The sequence below is a fragment of the Mycteria americana genome, chromosome 1 (assembly GCF_035582795.1).
Source record: "Mycteria americana isolate JAX WOST 10 ecotype Jacksonville Zoo and Gardens chromosome 1, USCA_MyAme_1.0, whole genome shotgun sequence".
NCBI lineage: Eukaryota > Metazoa > Chordata > Aves > Ciconiiformes > Ciconiidae > Mycteria > Mycteria americana.
Window position 1 is genome coordinate 125,068,447 of NC_134365.1, and position 20,544 is coordinate 125,088,990.

A 20,544-nucleotide genomic window follows, 5' to 3' on the forward strand; every position below is an offset into this window, starting at 1 on the left:
ATTTTACTGTTCTTCATATACACGTTGTCTTTGCATGCTTTGAAAAAGACTGTATTCTTTTCCCAAACTGTATGGCCTGTAGCAGCCAGGCTGTAATCGTTCTGGGACTGTGACAGCAATAGCTTTGTGCTATGTAATATAGGAGTTGTGCTGTTCTATGAAGTCTGCTAACTTGATCCCTAGGTTTGTGTTTGTCCCTTGGGTTTACAGTATTACGAAACACAGAATATGGAGAAAATGTGGCCTTTCAGAACAACCTCTTAGAAACATGGTTTTGGGTTATTTTACTCTTCACATTCAAAACATACCTGAAGGTGAAAACTTGACAAAAAGTATGTTTTACAAAGCTCAAGGGCCTTGAGGGGAGGCAAGAGGGGTAGTGTAGCACCAGTTCTCATATAAGATAAGGACGCGTTCTACTTGTGCTGGTCGTTTTGCTTGAGCTATAATAAGCTTTTGGGTAATCAAGACATTTTATGATGCACATGAAAGCCAATACAATTTTGCAGTGTGCCCTTCCATATTCATAGAAAGAATAACAAAAACTAAATATCAGATTTTAAGTCTGGTAGGTCCAAAGCTTGGCTTGATCCTCATGCATGTTGGCACAACCTGCGAGTCTGACAAGGGCCCGAGTGGGCTGCGGTTAGGCGTTGAAGCAGCACCGTTTCCTTACCTTCCTCCAGTGCAGGCTGAGACCACATCTGCAAACTTGCATCTTGGCTTAATTAGATCTGATCGTATATAGATGTCTATATGTACTTCAACAGGACTGTCTGTCTTATATCTAGCTTGGTTTCCTTAATGAAGGAGAGGAGAGAGAAAAAAAAAAAAAAAGCTTTTTATCAGGAAAAGAAATTTACCTGTGCTGAAACTTGGCACTGTTTAATGTGTCTTTTATCCTTCTCTCTTAAAAGCAATGCCCTATTTCACAAGATCCTAGAAAGAAAGGAAGCTGTCCCCGTATGTTTGTTCACCCTATTTCTATTAACAGCTGTAGTGGCAGTAGCCCCTTACTGCCCTTGCGCCGGCCTGCTCCCCCTGCCACGCTGGGGTTGTGCGCACCTTGTGGCTGCCCCCCCTCACCTGCAAAAGGCACCCGGTGCTGCTAGGCTTGTGGTCGAAACAAGTCCCGAGGATGTACTTCCATGCGCGGTTTAATTTTTTTTACTACTACCGTTACTATTACTAAACGAGTTTGGGGAAGGGAGCAAGGGCCCGCAGGCCCCAGCGCGGGCGGCGGGCGGGCGGGCGCTGCCCCTCCCCGCCTCCAGAGGGCGCCGCCAAGGGCGCCGCGGCCTCCCGGCGCGGCCCGCCCCCAGCGGCCTGCCCGGCTCCCCGCACCGCCGCACCGCCGCCCCTCCGCCCTCGCTCCGCCGCCCGCTCCCACCGCCCGCGGCCATGCTGGCCTCCTGCGGGCCGGCCCTGTGCACCGCGCTGCGGCGGGCAGCGCCCGGCGGCCTCGCCTCCTTCCACTCCTCCGCTCGGCGCCAGCGCGCCGCCCGCGTCGCGGTGGTGAGTAACGGCCGCGGGGCCGCGCCGCGCCGGGAGGAGGCCGCGGGCTGGGGGCGGGGGGTCCGGGCCAGCGCAGCTGCTCCGAGGAGAAGGGGCTTTTTGCTGCTTGGCTGTCCCCGTCCGGCCCCAGCCCCGTGCCGACGGAAGGGCGCTCTGCAGCTGCGTTCGCTGTGGCGGTGGGGCTGGTGGAGGTGGCGGTGGGAGGGTTTGGCGTGGCGTCGGGCCGAGGAAAGGCTCGCCTGGTGGCTGCAGCAGCTGCGAGCCTTGGGAGAAGCTGAAATTGAGAAGATAAAGCTGTTTAGAATTGAGTCACTTGGAGGAAGCCAGACCAAGAGTGGGAAACACGTAAAAATTGGCTTCTGTATCGTTGTTCCTGGCCTGGAGCTGGCTGGAGTTGAGTTATAAGGAGCTGAACTTGGAAATAATTTACAGTGTAATTGGGGGAGGTACTGGCAGCGTGCAGGAAAATATTTAAAGAGGATTATGCAGGAAGGAGGTAGAGCATGTCAAAAATATAAAAGTGAGGAGACAGAGGTGTTGCCAAAGGAAAATTTAGGCTGTAGATAGCATCCCAAATGGATACACAGTTTTGGAGCTCAGTGGACAGTCTTTGAAGCTCAAGCTTTGTATAGTACTGACAGCATAAAATGTAAAGAAATAAGAAGGCATTGCCTGCATGAAGAAATCTGTTTGGGGCAGAGTTGGTTCAGGGATGGGCAGAATGCCAGTCCGAATGTCTAAAAGGTAACTTGCCAGGAATGCTGTCATTTTAGCAAACAATAGCTTCTTAAATAGAGAGTGGAAAACAAATGTTATTGTTGATGTTAGTGACATAAATTTCTGACTATGGTAGAAGGCAGATTTGTGAACAAGCAGGTACTGAAATAACAGAAGAGGATAGTGTTTTAGTACTTCAGTTTCAGGGGGTTTCAAAAACATTTAAAAGGTGTGGCTTACAAAAGATAACTTTAGCACAGTTGCTTGTATGTTTATTCAGTCTAAATTAAATGGAAGATAAATAAAAAGTTGGAAAGTAGAAGGCAACTCTTAAATCAGAGCAGCGAAACTTTAGTTAGGCTTAACGTGAACAGAAAGACATTCATGGATCTTACTCATTTGGTGAAGTGATGGTAGGATGTCATGCCTGTGCGAGCAGAGGACTGGATGTTGTGATCTGAAAACCCCTTCAAGTCCAACGTTTCTAACTAAGGTGGTTTCAGTTGTGAGTTTCTGTTCATGTGGCTGTGATTAAAAACTTTCAAGCTTCTAAAAACTGAGATAAAACCAGGAGAGAAGAAAGTAAAGTTAATAAATGGACTCTCTTTAACTGGATTTTTTTTCTTTAAAAACAACCAACCAAACAAAAAACCCCACAAGAGTTCATACATATACTTTCAGGAACTAGATAATCCTTTGGATTTTTTGGGGTTTGTTTTGTTCTTATAATCTCTTTTTTTTCCTGGGTTTTTTAAAAATGTTTTTTCTCCTTGCTTCTACTTTGTGAAAGACTCTCTCCACCCACACAAGGATAGCTGATTGCTTTGTGCTTTTTATTCTCCAGTGTGTATAAACAAACTGAAAGTATTATTCCCATGGTGCTAAGGAAAAGTATGGCTAGTATAGCGTAATTGGATTAGAAGCGATTTAGCTGTTGATCTCAGATGCGGATCCTCAGACAAAATGCAGCAGCAGGTAAAATAGTTTGTCCTAAGTGCCACCTCGAAGTGCACTTCTATCCCACTTCTGTTTGGTGTGCATCTGGATAAGAAGGTATTTCACACAGATACGGACACTTCATAAATAGACGTATGACACTCAGAATAACCCACTGTATGCACAATAAAAACAGACCTAGGGTATCATGTCAGTTTATTAACTCTGAGGAATAAAGGCACAAGCCAATAAATAAATATTAGTTACTTCTGAGACTTGTCTGTGAGGAGTAGATAAATAGGAAATGCCAGTTCTGCAGTATGTCAAATGGTGACACCAGTGCTAATAGTATGATGTTGACTGGCTTAGTAAAGAGCTTGTTGCTAAGTTGTTGTTTTGGGGGGTGGAGGGAGGTTTGTTGTTGTTTGGGTTTTTTTTTAATCTTACAAGGCTTGTGAAAGATCCTGTGGAAAGTTTTGTATCACCTGAAATACTCTTCCTTTTCTTACTGCAGGTCCTATCTGGTTGTGGTGTCTACGATGGCACAGAAATCCATGAGGCCTCAGCGTAAGTTGCTTCATGAAACTGTAGGCTCCAAAAAAGTCTCCTTTACATTACAGCAGTCTGTTGAATTCAGTTTTGCTCTCTCTGGCCATCAGAGTTGCCCTGAAAGATGTATGATGAAGCTTCACAGTTTTTTCACAGCATAATTGGGAGCTTAGGCCGTGTTCTTGCAGTAGTCAGTGACTGTCCAAAGATGCAGCACAGTGCACGCGATGCCAGAGCAGTGAGTTTGAGAGAGACTGTCTTTCCTTCTCCTTCAGAAACAGAAATTCAGAGTTCCAGAATCAATCTCAAGAGAGTTAAGTGGAGACTTCGTTTCATGATCACTTTGAGTTTCTGTTTCTGGGGCTAAATCTCACACTAGAATTGTTAATACTCAAGCTGAATTATTAACTCTTAGTATTCATTGCTAAGAGATGTTTCATTTAGACCTGGATTAAAAGTACACATAGGTATGTTAATCATGGGACTCTTCCATAACACCTGGGGACTTGCAATGAGAAAGGAAGTTTTTATTGTTCCTGGTTGCCTGCATAAGAGCACTGAACAAAGAAACTTGTCTCTAGCTTACCTGACTCTGCCTCCAAACTGACTTTCTGTTCTGCTTTGCACTTTGGTGTTACATATGGGGATTTTGCTGCTACATGCTCAGTATCCTTTGGTAGGATGTGTGGTTTTCCTTTTCTTTCAAAATCAGGTCGTGGAATATTTGTAGCAAGACTTAGGGGCCAGATAAAACCTCTCTTCTAAGGTTTTCAGCATGTTGTATCTCCATTTTTGTAGCATACTGGTACACCTGAGTCGTGGGGGAGCTGAGGTTCAGATGTATGCTCCAGATGTTCCTCAGATGCACGTCATTGACCACAGTAAAGGGCAACCAGCTGAAGCTGAGTCAAGGTAAAGTCTGTATTTAATGTGTTTTCCATGACTGCCGAGTCTCAGTCTTATTAGGCGTTCTTCAGACATGGCAACCTGTAACTGCACTTGTAGCACTTTACTGACTGGCTTTAGTAGCTTTATGCTAGCTGGTATTTTGATTGGAGAGAAAATATTAAACGAGTTTTCTGGACTTCATTATATACAGTCTCTTAATGCCTGTGTTTCCCAGTAGTAGTATTTCAGAAGCATTGATAGCTTCAGTTACTGAGTACCACTGTTCTTCTTGCTTCCTCCCCCTCCTCTTCCTCTGCCAAAACTTTCTTTATGCTCTTCTGTGTGCAAATGCTTAATTAATCTCATTTTTTTATTTCTGGTTCTTCAAGGAACGTTTTGGTGGAATCTGCAAGGATTGCTCGTGGTAAAATTGCAAGCCTGGCTAAGCTTACTACAGTAGACCATGATGCTGTGATATTCCCTGGTGGATTTGGAGCTGCTAAAAACTTGTGAGTGCCAACTAAGCATTAGACTCCTCAACTAAATATTCATGATAAACTATTCATAATCAACTATGATTCACACAATAAAATCAGGAAGCAGTAAGTGGCCTTATTTACTACGTATGTAACCACTGCTTAACAAGGAAAACTCCTTTCAAAGTGTTGGAGTTGTGCTGTTCACAATGCTTTCCAGTCATAATTCTTATCAGCGTTGTCATATTTTAAATTTTCCAAACAATGTTGGTGAGAATTCTGGACTTTAGGTAATGCACAAGAAGTCCTTTTTCCCCCACCCTTGTGGTGATTCTTTTTGGGCCTGACTGAGGGAAGTGAAGGTAAAACTTCAGTATTTTCAGGTGTTCCTAGTGTTACTCTGTTTCTTCATGTTGGCCTACCAGAAAGTCCCCTCTTGCATTAGTAATGATAAAACAACAGCTAGCTCAAAAAAAAAGGGGGGGGGGAGCGCGTTAGCCATGTGGAATACTGGTTGTCTTGTTATTGACCTGCCATTTTGTTGGCTTTGAGAAACCTGAATGTTATTTCCCTTTTCTTCTTACGTATTTTTCTTCTTTGAAAACATTGTTGTTCCACTTCTTAGTAACCCTAGAAAGCTGATTTGATAATTCTTATTTCTAGATGTTTATATCAAGTAAGGAACTTTCTGACATACCAAAGCCCTAGAAGTTAGTTATTTTGGCTGAAACATTGATCATCAACTACAGGCGTTTTCAGCCACCTTTTAGAAGCTGTTAAGTTTGTGATGACCCTTGAGAGCCAGTCCCAGGGCAGATGGGCATCTCTATTTGTAGGTTTATACTGAGGTATGTATAAAGTTTCTTCTTGTGGCAGATCTACCTTTGCCGTTGATGGGAAAGATTGCAAGGTGAACACAGAAGTTGAACGTGTCTTGAAAGACTTCCACAGGGCAGGCAAACCTATTGGGTATGTATGTTAGTTGCAGGGGCATTTGTTTGATAGTGTGAGCATGGAGACAAAGTATGTTCTGTGGAAATGTGCAGCTATTATTGTTGGAACTAGAAAAAGCATCTTCTGTTTTCTATCAGTTGTAGTTTATTTTTTTAAATGTGTTTTTCAAGATGCACATGTGTGTAGGTGTTTGTCAAAGAAGAGGCTAAGAAAGTGCTGAGTGGAAGTTGCCTTGTGATGTCTTTCAGATTTGTAAGACCATGTCCATTTGAATCTTTTCAGTTATGACCAAGTTTTGAAAGAGTGCCATTGTAGAATCTCTCTTACAATTCCTTTTCTTGCAGTCTTTGCTGCATTTCACCAGTGTTGGCAGCAAAGGTTCTCTCTGGTGCTGAAGTAACTGTGGGCCATGAAGAAGAGGAAGGTGGCAAATGGCCTTATGCTGGGACTGCAGGAGCCATTAAAGAACTGGGAGGAAAGCATTGTGTGAAAGAAGTAACTATATCCTTTCCTGTTAATTTTCATGCTGAGAGACAGTTTAGTAACGTGTCGTTCCAGTAATGAATACATGCAGGATCCACTTCCAGTTTAGTGGGAATATACAGTGTATAGCAGATAGCATGTAATACAGTGCATGATTAGAAAACATTGTCTTCTGTACACAGCTGTGTAGTTAGAAGTCGTTCTCAGTCGTTGCCGTAGAACTCCCTTGGACACTCGGTAATGCAGTAAATGCTGAGTGAATTTGCACATAAAACTGGCATGAGTTACATTTGATCAGTTCTCTTTGAGATTTTTTTTCTTTACTGAAGGCTAATGCTGTAATCAAACTGTACTCAGAGACATTTTATTACAGTCAGTAAGTTTCATAGGTTTTCTTGTGTTTCTGAGTGCCAGCCTTCCCACAGATTGCTCTTGGCAGTGTTTGTATTTCTGGCAAAAATAGCTTCTAGTGTCTTGGATTATAAGTTGCAGCTGTCTTTACAGCTGGATGGTATAATATATTTGGAGGTGCTTTTTTATAGGAATGGGGAGTTGTGAGGTTTTGTCAATGATGGTTTATTTTGCAGACAGCATCTGCAAATGAGACACAGGCTGTGTTTTCCTTAACTCCCTTTTACGAAGCTCACGTGGATACAAAAAACAAGGTGGTGACTACCCCAGCATTTATGTGTGAAGCAGAATTACATAATATCTTTGATGGCATTGGGGCCATGGTAAAGAATGTGCTAAAATTAACTGGCAAATAAAAAAAAAAATCAGAAATGTTTAAATTTAGGGTGTAGTATCAAATATCATATGGACCAATGGAAACATTTTCACCTGCTTGTCCTGTTCACACTCCAGTGAATGCTGATACAAGGCTGATTGATTCCCAGCTGCGGGGTTTTCCATGCCCTTTCTGAGAGAGGGGCCTGCAGAAGGGCTTACAGAGTACAAGCAGTCTGGCCTGAGAGACAGAGCATTCTCTTGAGCCTTTTCAGCTGGAGAGCGCTGCGCGGACGTATTCTGAAACCATCCTTCCGATGCACCACTGTCAAATCATTTCTATGGGGGCATAAAGAGGCTAAAGGCCCTTTTCAGAAGCTGAGGGCAGATGTGTTGTAGGGATATAGCAGATGCAGTGACAGTGTATCTAGTGGATGAAGAATGGGAGTAGAGAGGAATTAATGCGTGGTTCAAGGTTTATGTGCTCAGGCCTGTATCTGTGAACTAAAAGCCAGGATCAGCTGTCAAGGGAATAGACATCTTCCACATTTTAATTTTAGCTTGGTATTAATTAAAAGCTTAATGTTTTGTTTTTCCATTTCAAAGAATCCTGTTTTCACAAAGGAGCCATTCTGAGTATCAGTCAGCAGCAGGATACATCTTAACTGTCACAACACTAGCACTTTGAAAAATCCCTCCATTGGCCCATTATAGCTAAAAAGGTCTTGAAATGAAGGAGAAAATATCCGCTGATGTGACGCACAATTTTTAAGTATAGTATCCATGTTAAAGCAGTTGAATGACTAGCAGTGGATGGAAAGAACAATCTCAAATTATCCTTATGTTCCCTGCTTTAGGGTAATAAAGCTTTCTCCAAAGAAATGTTACTCAATGTCTGCAATAATGATGTATAAATAAAATTTCTGCCTTTATCTCATCCTTGTCCCTTCACTTTTGTTTGACAGCTGCCTCTGATAACTTACACGGGTTGATACATTCCAGCAGTTTTTCTGCTTCTCAGTTCTCTTCACATCTGAGACATTTTTTCCATATAGAATCCAGCAGAGTCTCCTTCCCCCCTTCCAAGTTATTTGTCACCTTTCTATTCAGCAGGAACCAACACTTCCCAAATTAAAACAAAGAAAATGACACCCCTTACCTTGTATTAAAGTTCCTTTTACATGACAGACATGCTCAAGGGAACCTGTATTTTTAAGGGAGAGTTGTGTGTTTCATAAATGAAATCTACAAGCCTTAGATTGGGTTGGATTATGGTAAATAGTGTCTGTGACTGAAGACTTGCTAGGGATGTGGAATTACATTTTTTTTTTATTGGGGGGAGCAAAGAGGAGGAATGAAGCTTGAATGTGAGTGGTGGGCATGCTGATCTTGCTCAGTCTTTTCACGGAATAAGTGTTTTTGCTTCTGGAGCCTCTTAGTATGTGATTTATTTTTTTGTCACTAAAAATCACATTAGGATTTAGAAGATCTGAATTTGTACTTCAAAGATGGCACTGTTTTCTTGGAGGGTTTCATAGAGTTCTCTTGTACAGATCACAAACTCCAGTGTGGGTACAAAGAAATAGTACACAGAAACCAAGTCATCATGGTAGCAGGCGTAGTTCATGAAGTGAATTCTGGACATATTCTGAAACTTTTTTGCTTGTGCATCAAATTCTTTAGGAAATTTTCAGTATCAAGTTGGTAAGAAAGAATTTAAAATACTGTCACTATGTAGTTCAGTGCAAATAAAGCCTTTCCCCCATAAGCTTTGCTTGTACGTAAGTGGATGTTTTTAATATCAGTTTTCTACACAGAGGTTTAGCAGAGTATGAGAGGGCATTATTTGTATAAAATGTAGTGACATTTTAAAATGTGTGTCTTTCCTACATCTGCAGGAGTTTTAAAAGAAATTTGGTAACATAAGAAGGTATCACAAAACAGAGATGGTATTGAAATTCCCGGAGCAGAGGGTGAACAGCTGCTGCCTGTGTTAACGGTACCTTCGTCTGCTTATAAGGGTGATCTAAACGGAGCTCAACTCTTCCTGTCAGGGACTGTGAGTTGTCTTTCCATTAATTCGCCTCACCACAGCAGGTTGTGTAGATGTATTTAAGGTTTTTCTTATCTGCACTTCCTAGTAAGAGCAGCTGTGGTGGCATAAAGCTTTCTTAGATTGTGAATCTTAGATGCAGGTGTCCTGAGGAAAAAGATGATTTTTTGAAGAAATTGCTATTACCATGCAGTGACCAGCTGTTGCAAGTTGCTTGGTAGATGATCCAGATGTTGCCTCTTTTTACAGTCCTCTGACATTCTTTCTTGAATCCAGATACCCAAATAATGAAGACGACTAATAATCTACTGTGTACCTTTCTAGGCAGATGCAGTGGTGGTCATGTGGATCCCTGACCTGGTGGCTTCCAGGTTGGATTATCACAGTAGCACAGAATCAAGTATGCAAATTGAAAAGCTCACCTAATTTGACGTGACATCTCATCTGCTAAATAACAGCAATACTCTGAAATGATGGGCTCAATATCAGTGGCTGTTTGAGGGCTAGGGCTGTGAGTTGTAACCCGAGTAACTAAGGAACCAGCTCCTCCTCAGTGCCTGGAACGTTTTCCAAGGTAGTCACAAAAAGCGAGGTACCGGTACTGTGGTGTCAGTGCTGGAAGCTGGGGCATTTAGTGGGGATGGGACAAACATATGCACTGGGGAAATCAAAGACAAAAATTTATTTTCAGAAATAATCACACTTCAGAGCATCTTTTTACCCTTCTTTTTTTCCGTCATTCAGAGATAATGTTTTTTAAGGGAGAAAGAACCACGCACCAGAATTGCCTTTCATTTTTTTAATTCTCTCTAGTTTCACGGTAACGTGCTGAGTACAAACCTTTGCTAGACACGTTTTAAAATATTTTTTTTTATTAATAGAAGATCTTTTAACTTTGGTGGAAGATGCAAGATCGTCATCTTGGCTTTGAGCCAGTGTAAATTTGGAGGGAAATTCCATGTTCATTTAGAGATCAATAGAGACATTTGTCTGCCAAGCTGGGTTTTTCCTTTCCTTCCATAGGGCTGTTTGGAGCTGCTGAGGGGTTTGCTAGTTTCAGCCAAGCGGATAGAAGTTGATGATTAATATGTTTTGTTAAACGCTGTCAGAAATAAGAAGTGAAAGAATGTGTATTCTTCAAGCCTCCACAAGGAGGCATGCAATATCTGGCTTGTGGCTCCTGCCATTTTTCGCCTTCAGAAAGCGTTTCAGAACTGTGTCCTCCTGAAGGGGAGTGGGAATAAAGGCCCTTCCTGCTTGTGTTGGGTTCCTGGTGGGGGGATGGGGTTAACTTGGGGGGCGCGGGGCGGAGTTGTTCCCTCTCGGTCGTGTTTCCATTTTGCCCTCACGGATGCTTAGGCACAAAAACCATTTCGCGGAATGCTTCTCCGCGGGTTGTTGCGGCGCTCACGCCTTTGGCAGCGGGGCTTCCCCCCCCTCCCCCGCCCAAAGCAGCAAGGAGCGAGGGGGCGAGCTGGTGGGAGCGAGGGGCTGAGATGGCGCTCGGCGCTTTTCACCCCCGCGTTGCGGCTGCCGGGGAGACCCGCGTGGGCGGAGGCGGCCGCCAGCAGGGGGCGCTCTGTCAACGCCGTGCGCTCGCGCGGGCGCCGCGTTCCCGCGGCTGCCTTCGGGGCGGCCTTCGTGCCTCGGCGTTTGGCGGGCGGAGGGGCCGTCAAAGCGAGACGGCTTCCGAGGTGTTTAACACGAAGAAATAGGAAGTCCAGTTCCCTGGCAGTGAGTGCGTTTGTCCCGCTGGCTTGTTAAGACTCGTTTCTTCGACACAGTTCGACACTTGTTCATCTCCCTGAAAGGATCATGTCGAACATACTTACATAAAGCTCTAAAGCCTTCCTGTGATGGGATTATCACTGAAAAATGAGGAGAAGTGTAGTGTAAAGTCATAAAAGTACACAGTGTGTGTGTGCGGAGGGGTTGTTGGTGGTGGTTTTTTGGGTTTTGTTTTTGCTTTTTGTTATTTTGTTGGGTTTTTTTAAATAATAATGCTATTATAGCCAAGATGGCCTAAACCCAAAGTTTGTAGGGAGGGACTTTTATCAGGCCAAGAACTACTTCTGGAAGGAAACACACAGCTTCTTCAAGGGTCTGTGTGTTTGCAAGCTAGCCGTATCTTATATGTGTGTGTATACATATATAGTTTTTTATTTTTTCAGGATGGGAGCTTAGATAATCCTCCATCTGCAAATAATTGAGAGTTGCCTGCACTCCAGGGTTTGAGTCTTCTGTTTGAGCTGGTTTTCTTCCTGCTTCCCGTGGCTTGCAGAGGCTGAGGGGAAGCTTGCTTGGTGTATGGATCAGCCGTAGTCCTTAGAAGAATTAAGGAACTGATATTTGGTTATCTTTTCCAAGGTGATTTCAGTGGTGGTCAGAATCTTTGCAGAAAGAGGTAGAGAGGGGAAGAGAAGGGACTAAACTTGGACAATCCCAGAAGTTGAAAGAGAAGTTGCAACAAGGATTGCATTACCCATAGCAACATGATTTCCTGCTGCATATTTAAAAATAATCACCTTCAATGCTTATTTTCAGTATTTTTCAGTACCCTTTGTTCAACTGCTGAGTATCATGCTATGTGAATGACTGCCCTCAGACTTAGCTGAAATAATGGTGAAAATTCTGCATCAAATGTATTACATTCATTTCTTGCTGATGATCTATATGGGCCATTTCTCCCACATCATATGGAACTGAAAGGAGCTCAGGGAAAAGCATTAACCAGTTAAGCTGACCTCACTGTAAACTTAGATAAACTACAAGATGAGCAAACAAACTCGTTTTTGTCCCTTACCAGTGTCACTGTCAAACATGAAAAAATGAACTTGCTTTTACAGCCATTCTTTTGCAAGAATAATGTACAAGGATCTCTTAAGAATTTCTTTAGTGTAGCAGATTATCAGCCTGTGCTCTTGCCATATGAAATCCGTAGGTGTGGGCTACCACAGTACTACAAGTGAGAGAAGTGGAGATTCCTCCTTCTTAAATGTGTGAATTGGCTTTTTGCTCCTTCGTTTTCAAAGCTATCCCTCTCGTTCACGATGAAACTCTGGAAAACACAGGAAGTATGTGCTGCTCATGTTCTGCACATGGAGTGAACTTTAAGACAGACGCTTGCTGTGTCATCACCCAGGCAAGGAAGGACAAATCAAGGTCTGCTAGTCATTTAAACCTTCGCTTGCTGTCTCCCAGGAAATTGGAAAGGCAGTCGTATATTACTACTGGGAATGGCATTAACTACAGCTGTGGGAAAATATAATAAACAGAGACGTTTAAACATCCCAAGTGCTACTGCAAATGTGAGTCATAAAAAAGTAGGGTTGTAAGCAACATTTAGAGGTCATCTAGTCTTTTTCCCCCACCCTTCGTTCCTCCTATCTTCATCTGCTCATGTCCTTACTGTGATTCATGTCAGTTTGCACAGGAAGGGAGAATCACTTCTGAGGGTAAAAGATGCAGGCGACTGAGGGAATTGGGTATTCCTCGTAGGCACCAGCCAGCACAATGCCTGCTCTTAAATGTACGACTGGGCTGTCCATCTCTGCAGCAGTGACGCTCTGTTCTAGCCCTGCATGCCCGCATTTAAGTATATTAAGGTATTTAAGTAGTTATTCATTTGCTTGCCCAAGAAATGCAGCTATATAGTCACACAGCTTGCACTTGTGAGTGGAGGTGCTCATGTTGTTCATGTGCCTCAACACCTTTTGAAAAGTGGAGGGCTGCTTAAGTGGCTATTAAATTTTAGAAGTCATATAGTCCTTGAGATGAGGGCAAGCAGTTCAGGCTTTTGGGACCAACAGACCTGTACAGATGCCACCTTTTGGACTTTCTGATTGCACAGGGAGCCTAGCTGACTGTAGGAACAACTGGAATACAAATAAAGAACTCTTAGAGACCAAGCGCTTTATCTCATCAGGGTTTTTTGTTTGTTTGTTTGTTTGTTTTTTAACGTTTTTATTTTTAATCAACTTTGGTTTTGAAAAATACATGGAATCTGAGACAAACATTTGGAGGGTAGGATACCAAAAGGCAATCACAGTATGTACAATTCTTATATTCAAATCTTTCTGTGAAGTGGGACCCCAGCTGTTACGCTAAGCTGCTCTGTACCCAGGGTAGCCTAAGTACCAACTGAGCTTCACTGCAGCAGCAGCACAGGCTGTGCATGGGATTTTGTCTCCCTTCCCCACCATGGGGAAAGGGCCCTTTGTTGAGAAAGTCAAAGGTAACTATCTCCTTTACCTCAATGGATACCATTTTAAGCTCTACTTTATCCTGTTCCCTTCCTCACAAAAGCAATCCTGTCTTTCCTTTGGAAAGAGGGTGGAACTGTTCCAAATCAAAACGACTTTATGCGCGTCCTTATGAGTTACTTCCCTCTGCTTGAGGGCTCAGCCAGAAGGATTGCGTTGCACTCACCGCTGTTCACCAGCTCGGGCGAGTAGTTCTCTGGATGCTTCTCAGTTCTGTAATAGGGTGGGTGCAGCAGCTCTGGCCTGAAACAAAACTTCTGAACTTTGTTGATGTTGTCGGTATACATGATTCTTTCAATCTTAGTTTTACACAGGACATCTGTGCTACCTGAATCAAACATTTCCAGAACTAAACCTATTTAATTTGCATAGGTGTCAGTTACAATTATTTTGACCAGTTTTTAATTCTTTTTTTCCTCCAAAGGTACCATTTTTAAAGAAGTAACATTGCCACAGTAACAATTTCTTATCGCACAGTTCTAGCTTAAGAATCCAGCTTTTGCACGATGATCACATTTACCTTGCTGTGTTTCATGACAAAAAGAGAAAATACTGAATTCGGCCTTCTAAAGCTTTTGGCTTATTTAGAAGTGGATTTTGTAATAATACATCACTTCCTTCCTCTATGTTGATGTTTTATGAACTTCCGTCATCTTTCTCGGTCAGCTTCACCATTCCGCTGAAGAAATACCGCATTTCTTGTGGAAAAAAAGTTGTTACTGATAGCCCGTGACGCTTAAGAGTAAAAATAGAAGCTAAAGTTCCACAGGCTCAAGTTTCACAAGGTTTTCATCCTTATGTTTCACCAAACTTGAGCATCTTCCTACTTCCAGTTTTTATCTGACACAGAGGGTAATTACCTCTTCTCCTCCTTTCAGTTCTCTTGAAGGACAGCAGATGAGATCTTAGGCAAAAGATCTCACTAGGGTCAATTACAATGTGACCCTGTAGTTTTGTGAGTCTTTTATCCTGTCATTAAAGCAAAACCACAAAATCCAGAATGAAATGTTCAGACCGGCAGCACTAAAAGTGGGCTCCAAGGAACAAATGAAAAAGCAGACTTGCCACCTCTGAGTTTTTCTGCCTTTGGTTTTGTTATGTCTTTGGTTTTGTTATCAAAATGCGGGACGTAAACACCTAGTGCTAGATCTGTTTTCAGCTGTTGGTGTTTCTTTCACATGGCTCTGGAACAGTTGTCACGCTAACCCTACAGAGCTGTTCTGCCCAGCGAGGTCCTCTGGTGAGGAGAACTTCCTAAAGAGAAGGTTGGCTTCCCCAGTTACAACTGCCAAACCCCCAGTGTGAACAGGAGGTGGAAAAAGAGGGGAAGCATAGCCAGACACGGTGCATCAGCAGGGCTTCTGGAGGAAATCTGACTGTGTCCTGAAAAATTAAAAGAGAGAAAGTTGGCATGTAACTGGTGGCTTGACAAGAAGTGTATTTGAAATGTGTGTGATATATTTTACGTGAATGCACTGATGGAAGATTGTTTGTAAAAGCATGTGGATTTTGGCTCATTTCCAAAATTATCCTTTTTGTATGTGTGTGTTCCAGCCAGAAAAACCAATCTCAAGGTACTGTGACAAATAATTTTTTCTCCTTCATAGAAAAGGCACAGGCACTCAGCAACAATGAATACAACTTCCTTTTCTGGATGACTGAGAACACTTGTTTAAAATCCTGATAGAACAACAACAACTAAAAGAGTATGAAATACATTATCATTCTATCTACTCAGGGCCTGAGGTAGGCGTTGTGATTAAAAGTCCATAAATAATGGTAATATGTATTAAAAACTCTAGGCCACAGATGCTTAGGTGGTAGCAGCACTGTGTACCACTATTGGTACGTAAGCCACAACGTGGATGCAGGGCACAGATTACCCTTGCCACAGATGGTACCTGCAACCCATGCTGGATGTAGTACACAAGTAAAAAAAGATTTTGAACCCCTGACTTAAGCAGTAGAGAAATTTTTCCTGTAAGTGTTTAGGTCCAAGTCCTTCTCTGGGAAGATCAGGCTGTACATTGTTTTCTATACCAATTCTTAGGCTGTTCCTATTGCTGTGGTGTCAGCTTTCAGAGTGTTGCTGCAGTTAACTTATCGCTAGTAGGGGTGCTTCCTCCCCCTCTTCCTAGAAGGAGTATGCTGTGTGAATGTGTAAAGAGCAAGTAAACATTGGGTAGGCCTCAGTAACACTTTGAAGTAAATGTAGGATTATAGCAAGTCTCCTGGCCTCTTGTGACCTCTTCCAGGCCTAGGCACTTTCATTTTTCCCAGAAAAAAACTTAAAACAAGTTCTGATTGACCCAGAAGGAGTCTTGCAAGAAACCCAGAGTGACAGTAAAATTAGGCTCTTTAAAATAATTATGAAAAATAATCAATCCAGCAAATAAACAAACAGAAATGAAGCAGAAGCGAAATAGATCAAAACTGTTTCTGTTTTGTATAAAAGAATATCTGCTGATCTGGTTATGATGACTGCAAAGTGTGAGAACTATTTCTGCACACAATGTCTTTGTTCTCAGCAGGTCGTTTAACTTAGAATAAGTCCCTTCCAAAATAACAACTAATACAAACCAGATTCTTTTCCCCCCTTTCTTAAGAAAGTGCTGAAAATTAAAAAAAATGGGAGCTGCGGCTGATGATTTTCTTTAGAAGAAGTTGACAACAGGAAATATTTTTTCCTTTTTGCAAAAAATTGTGTTTCAAAAGTTAGGCTTTTATTCTGTCCTCCACCCCCAAGCTCCCGAAAATCCAGCAGTACAAGAACCTTCAGGTGTCTGAAGTGTGTGATTCAGTTTGTTCTCCTATAGGAAAGTTGAAACCCTCCTCCTTGTCCCAATCGCTTTTTTTTTTTCAATGAAAATACCTTTTCATGGTAAGAAATAGTTTATATTGAGGAAAAGTTGTCAGAAAGTTTTCAGCTGAGTCAAACATACGTACAACTATCTCCTTTAAATACAGCCTACTTATTTTGGTTTTGAGACACTTCCATTGCTACTGCATTAAAAAGTTTGACCCTTGATAATGTCTTAATTCTTGTGGAAGGTAACAGCTAGAGATATTCTAGCTCCTGTTCTGTTTGCTTTTATAACGTTATAATGTGGTGCTGTGTCACTGAAGGCACATGATACCATGTTGAATTTAACTTCATGCTTTTTAAAGACCTTCAAGCCAGCTAGACATTCTATCTTAGGTCTAAAAAGGATATTTCCTGTAATTTTTCAAGCAGTTTATTGCTTATGAAGTACAGAGCTGATTTTTTCTGTGTGGTCATGAGATAAAACACTGGAACATTTATCTTAGTTTCTATTTGAGTTTATTGCTGCTTAATCTGGCTGTAATGTCATATTGTGGCTGAACCTACTACGTTAACTGTAATGTAATTATTGTTATGTAATGGATTATATCTTTCAGCTACACTGAGTAAAATACAAACTGCAGCTACTGATTTTTATATGACAGAATGTTACAGGTTTGATACCAATTTAAGATTTTGTAGAGCTAGTAAGAATAATTCGGCTTACAAGCAGGATTTTTATGGGAGAATTTACTGATGATGGCATGTCAGAGCTGAACAGCCCTTCGGTATCACATTCATTCCAGAACTGTTTACAAATTACCCTAATGTAGTTACTTGTCTGTAATGATTAAACCTAGACATTAGCATCTGCACTATACTTCAGAATTGTCTTTGGATGAGATCTACTTTAATTTTCCCAGAAGAGCTTATGTGGAGTCATTAATTATGTATTTTTAGAATATTTATTACCTTATTTACCCAAAAGGACCCCCCAAATCTCTTGATCTGGTAGTTCATTCATACCAAGGTAATTTACAAAGGCCTTAACTCCCAGAACCAAATGGCTTCCATGTTACTTGGTTTTTATTGATTTTTATGATGCTCGTAATGGTGAGTAGCTTTATGGACTAGTGACCGCTGCACTTCAGTATTCTTCTTTCTGCAGTCTAGGTCTGTCTTAGTGGTGGAGATAGTTTTCCCTGTCTGGGACAGCTGTATTTTGCTAGACTTAGTAAGAGAGGGCAAGCACCATAAGTCTATTGGACTTTCTTTACTGAGCACATTTTACCAATCTTGCAAATTCAAATTAAAGCACTGGATAATCACTTAGACACTTAGCAGGTTAAGGAATATTGCCTTACCAGAAGGGGAAGGAGCCTTCTCAGTGCTAGATGGAGCTGGGAAAAAACACAATAATCAAAGTTATTTGTTTGAGCCTAGAACAGAAAAAGGGTACTGATAATTGATCTAAGGGTTAGTGTTTTTTTCTGAGAAAGAATACATTTGTCAAACAAACTGAAAGTTTAAATATGATCACAGAATTAAATCAGAGTAAAAGACACCTTACTGCTCCCAAAAATTAGATGATGAAAACATTTTGATTCTGCATTTTCAAAACACTTTTTTTTTTCATTTTGAAAACTGCAGCACATTTCACTTCAAAGTTTTCTGAACAAAATATTTCACTTTACATTTTAAAAGCATTTTTCTCTTGAGAATGATGTGCAATAAAACAAAGATATTAAAGGGTTTATATTACTTGAAAACAAAATTTTTCTATTTTAAGCAGAATTAAAGGTATGTGGTTGACCATAATGAAAGTTTCCAGCTGACTTATTCAAGCAAGACACCTTCAAAAACTATGATTTGTTTTGAGACGTGTTTCCCCTTTTTTTAATTTTCCTTTTCAGTTGGTCAACTGGTCAGACCCAATGCCCCATCATTCTGCTGGCCATGCTTGTAGGTAGTTCAAACATGTTAGCTCAATTGTTTGGCATTATTCAAGCATGTGTTATGGTCTCACTCATTTTCCTAAGGAAGAAAAATAATAATTCTTGTTGCATGTGTCCAGCCTTGCCACCAGACCCAGATCTTCCAGCTGCAAGGGAAAAGGTAATTAGCAACTGCCTGTCTTTCATCTGAAAGGGTGTATGGCCTGGACTTTGCATCCAATTGACAGAGATGAAACTAATCCTGCTTCACAGACCCAAGTGCAAACAATGAAATAAACTCTCCCGTTCCTCTGGGACAAGGTGGATCCAGGACAGTACAAACCCATAAATAACCAAATGCTTAGAAGTTGGGGAGACCTGTTTATTCATTAATGTGTCCTGCGAAGGGAAGGGGAAGAGGCAGGCTGTTTGCCTTCAGGATATGCTGCTTCTGTGGATATGCTATGCTGAAGCTTAACAAAGATGCATTTTTTTTTTCCTTCTCACTTATTCTTCCAACAAAAGCAAGGAACAGAGTGAAACTGAGTGAAGATTTGCTTTAAAAATTGAAGTCATCCCAGTCGATGGCCATATATGGCTTGTCAACAAGAAATGCTGCCCTCAACTCCCTCTGTCTGAACTAAGAAAAAATCTTACCTGATACAATGAGTTTGATTTTCGATTTCTGTGTTTCGCTGGGATGATCCCCAGTCTGTTTGTAGATGCAAGTATATACAGCTGTGTCCAGTAATTGGACATTGGAGAGCTTTAAGGAAAAGTTGCCGTGCTTCATCTCGTCCAAAAAAAGACTAGTTCTGCCATGGTAATGTTTGTCCTGGAAATTCAGCGAATCCTGCCCCTTGTGAAAAAAGTGCACTAAGACAGATCCTATCTGCCAGTAAAGCATTGAATTGGAAAGGATCAGCTCTCCAGGAGAGGTGGTGGTGCAAGGCAAAACGACAGTTTCTCCAACAAATGCATGGCACGTTGTGTCTGGTTGACCTGGAATAAAAAATAGACAACTTTCTCAGTACGGAGCACAGCTAGGGACACCAGGTTTCCTGTAATTTGGCTTCATCGCATCATTATTGCCTCTCTTCCTCCCCCTTCTTCTGCTTGTGTCCTCCTGCTCCCAGCCAGGCAGGAGCAGTATGTGCTATGCTAGGACTGAGGGCCGTGTATGCTCAGTGCCCAGCCAGCTGTGCAGCAGGACAGATGTTGCTGTGTGCAAGTTACCTTCACTTTGTCAGTGTGGGTGCTGCTTGAACTTGTCTCCTTAGGTGGTGATTTTTCTCCCAGCTTCTGGGGATCTTAGTCTTTGACATCAGGTGTCTGATTTGATTTTAATTTATTGGTCAGTTTACAAGAGGAAAAGGGGATGCAGGGAAGATGGGCAAGCATGGTTAAGCAAGTTTTGGTTTTGTAGGAAGTCTGGCTGAAAAAAGGAGAGGCATGAAAAGGGTGTTATACCAGTAAGAGAAAAGTCCTGGATGAGTTTGGTCTCCCCCAACTCCCATTGCTTGCCTATCAGATCATGGCTCCCAATTTGTAAAGAATGTGCTAGAGGCTCCCGTCTCCCCTTCCCTGCAACATCTTGGAGAGGGTCTGACAGAACAGGGCTTTTTCTGCAGGTCTGGCTTGGTGCACTCTTGCTAACACCTGTCCTGTGGACTCTCATGCTCTTTGGTATAGTTATTCCCCCAGTACCCCAGAAAGAAGGTCTGTCATTCCCACTTTAGGTAAATGACTTTTCCAAGGCCTCGGGGAGACAGATACTTTGTACGAGTGGCCTGGACATTGGGCAGAGATGTTACCAACCTTACCAACCGATTCCAGCACATGCAAGAACTGGCGTAAGGGAAGCCTGCTGGAGAACAAACAGGCGGACAGGCAGGGCAGGAAGCCAGATGCATCACACTTATACACACTGTTCATTTAATAACTTCAATACTAATTATTTTTATAAATTCTTCCAAGTTAGTTGAAAGTATACTAAAACTTGCACAAATGGGGGAGTCTGCCACTATCATGTAGGACAACTCTTACTAGATTGTGGTATTATATTTTCCAGGGGAAGACTGTGTTATGGAAGAAGGTTTCTATGCATTTATAAAGCATAGACAACTAGGTATTTTCAGCACAGAATGTGGGCTTAAATTAACACTTTGACCAAACCTGTTTCATAAAATGAATTTATAAATTAAAATGCAGATGAATTAATTTGGATGGAAAACTCATCCCCAGCAGC

The 20,544-nt window shown here is 41.9% G+C and overlaps 2 protein-coding genes across 3 annotated transcripts in view; one reads left to right on the forward strand and one right to left on the reverse strand.

Moving 5' to 3' along the window:
• Positions 1 to 1,291: 1,291 nt before the first annotated feature.
• On the forward strand, positions 1,292 to 8,180 carry GATD3 (glutamine amidotransferase class 1 domain containing 3). The gene is made up of 7 exons (XM_075519837.1): positions 1,292 to 1,515; positions 3,683 to 3,735; positions 4,516 to 4,629; positions 4,995 to 5,114; positions 5,958 to 6,050; positions 6,380 to 6,536; positions 7,157 to 8,180. Exons 1-7 carry the CDS (start codon positions 1,402 to 1,404, stop codon positions 7,283 to 7,285), a joined length of 780 nt encoding a protein of 259 aa, XP_075375952.1. The 5' UTR covers positions 1,292 to 1,401; the 3' UTR covers positions 7,286 to 8,180.
• Positions 8,181 to 13,220: 5,040 nt separating this feature from the next.
• LOC142418250 (ICOS ligand-like) overlaps positions 13,221 to 20,544 on the reverse strand; it is a 36,939-nt gene continuing 29,615 nt past the window's right edge. For both annotated transcript variants that reach the window (XM_075519833.1, XM_075519825.1), the window contains exons 4-6: positions 18,954 to 19,298; positions 17,727 to 17,762; positions 13,221 to 14,942 (exon numbers count right to left, since the gene is read on the reverse strand). In XM_075519833.1, the coding sequence (XP_075375948.1) occupies positions 14,839 to 14,942; positions 17,727 to 17,762; positions 18,954 to 19,298 (485 nt within the window). In that variant the 3' untranslated portion in view covers positions 13,221 to 14,838. The remainder of the gene's footprint in view (positions 14,943 to 17,726; positions 17,763 to 18,953; positions 19,299 to 20,544) is intronic.